Below are 2,358 nucleotides of genomic sequence, written 5' to 3'. Positions count from 1 at the left end.
ATGAAAAGATCAATAACCTTAAGGAAACACTTTCACCAAACTCCTTTTGAAGAATTGTCCATTCGAGTTGTTCTGTTGTTCCACCTGTCTTCACTCACTGTAAACAAACTGAAGTCACTTCCTGTTTTCTTGATGACATCTCCTCCTCATTAGCATGAATCTGAGTCACTAACCAGTTCAACTTTAAATGGGAGTTCGAGTTTTTCCTGTTTCCTCCCTCACCACCTTCTGACACAGTAAAGAAGGAACCTCCAAGGAACCTGACCAATAATCATTTCTACTTTTCCTGTAATGCCAGTTTGACATTTTGGTATCATCTGCCACCACATCTGTATCCCTGTCCATATGCTAAAGGTCCTTAAATATGATGATGTTTACAATCTGATATAAAGTTCAATAGACTAAGTTTGGTCATTTTCCACTGACTAGAGACAGATTCTTCTCTTCAGCACAAACCTTCACCCTCAGTTCAAGTTCATTCAATTCAAAGGCTTTATTGACATCAAAGTTTAAAAGAAACAGTTTTGCAAAAGCATCAATATTCAACCAAAAAACACAGATATAGATTGTAAAAACAACAACAATAAACAATAGAAATATGAATATGATGGAGAGCATGGGGGTTATGGAGCGTTAGTTACTAATAATTTTGCGCTAACAGGTGTGGAGGAGATTGATAGATAGATAGTCAAAGATAAATAAAGAGTGTTTGTAATAATGAGACAGCAGGAGCACAGGTGCAGTTTAACAGGTTCAATTCACAGATTTTTCCCTTTAAGAAATAAACAACACTATAAATATGATCATCCTCTTTATCTCTAACTGCTCTGCTGCACTGTCACTGACACCTTCACTGGTAACAGCTTCAATGGGAGGTTATCCCAAGTGTTAATATATGGAAACATCTTCTGAGTGAAAGTGTGTGTGAAGGTGTGTATGTGTGTGTTAGTATCAGGATCAGAGAACGACAGTTTTCCTCTGTTGAAGTCCAGATTCACTCTGATCCTCTGGATCTTCTTCTGCTTTGGGAGATCAATGACTGGACCTGGTGGTGTATATACTGAGTATTTACCTTTATAGAACTCTATTCTCCATAATCCAGACCGTACGTCGCCTACCTTCCTCTGCACAGACTCTGTTAACACACCCACTTCCCAGGCTGTGTTGTCTCCAACCTTAAGATCCCAGCTGTGAGTCCCTGAGTTAAAACCCTCAGAGCCCAGGACACAGCAGTAAGAATCGATCCTCTCTGGATTGTCAGGAAGCTGCTGTTTGTCTCCTCGTCTCACACTGGTCAGATCTTCAGACAGGATGAGTCCTGGTTCAGCAGTGATTGGGTCCAGAACCACAGGACTGTAGGAGACCATGTCCTTCATCTTGTTCCAGATGTTGAAGGTCAGGTTGCCCAGGTGTTTGGCCTGGTCTATCAGAGCTCCTGAGTCCAGCTGTGGATCCTCCAGCAGGGGGCGCTGCTGGACTCTTTCCACTGCAGCCTTGTAGTTGAGCAGGAATGAGACGTCTTCAGCTCTCAGCTCGTCCTCTGTGGCTCTGACTGTGTGTGAAAGAGCTGCTATCTCTCTGCTCAGAGCCTCCATCTTCTCCCTCATCCTCTGACTCTTCTGCTCCTCTTCCTCCCTCAGTGCAGCCATCCTGGCCTCCTCTTCCTCTTCTAGAAACTGGTGAAGCTTCTTAAACTGCTCCTTAATCTGCCTCTCTGTGTGTCGGGCCTGGACCTTAATGTGTTCTGCTGTTTGACCAAACTTCACTTGAACTTCTTCAAAACCCTTTAACTTCTTCGTTAAGGGTTCCAGAGTTTCCTCAAGTTCCTTCTTGAGGTCTGAAGCAGCTTCATCAATGGGTCTGATTCTGTGGTTGGTGTGTTTTTTTGAATCTCTGCAGATGAGACACACTGGCTGCTGATGGTCCAGACAGAAGAGTTTGAGTTTCTCAGAGTGCAGATTGCAGAGAGCCTCTGAATTTCTCTGCTCTCTCTGCTGTAAGAAGCTCTCACACAGGTTCTTCAACACCAGGTTACAGGGTGGTTCTTCCATTGAAGATCTTGTCTTACAAACTGGACACAGTTGATCTTGTGTCTCCTTCCACCAACTCTTCAGACAGTCTTTACAGAAGCTGTGGCTGCAGGTCAGAACAACAGGATCTCTAAAGACCTCGGTACAGATCTGACAGCTGAGATCCTCCTCTAGTCTGGAAGCCATTTAGTCTGTGAGAGAAGCTGAAAACACAGCAGACAGGAAGTAGAGTCAGTCATGGCTCCCATCATCCTGGAAGGATAGTTTATTAATATATTGTCACAGCCTGGCTCAAAAAGCAGTGACAAAAGGAACAACGGAACGCAAA

The 2,358-nt window shown here is 43.6% G+C and overlaps 1 protein-coding gene across 1 annotated transcript; it reads right to left on the bottom strand.

Moving 5' to 3' along the window:
* Window positions 1–818: 818 nt before the first annotated feature.
* On the bottom strand, window positions 819–2,216 carry LOC311006122 (E3 ubiquitin-protein ligase TRIM35-like; the record flags this gene model as incomplete). Its single annotated transcript, XM_083998823.1, has 1 exon — window positions 819–2,216. One exon carries the CDS (start codon window positions 2,214–2,216, stop codon window positions 819–821), a length of 1,398 nt encoding a protein of 465 aa, XP_083854949.1.
* Window positions 2,217–2,358: the final 142 nt, after the last annotated feature.

Source organism: Trachurus trachurus (assembly GCF_905171665.1).
Source record: "Trachurus trachurus genome assembly, chromosome: 22".
Classification (NCBI taxonomy): domain Eukaryota; kingdom Metazoa; phylum Chordata; class Actinopteri; order Carangiformes; family Carangidae; genus Trachurus; species Trachurus trachurus.
Note: the sequence above shows the minus strand (reverse complement) of the source record. Positions and strands in the feature narration are given on the sequence as shown.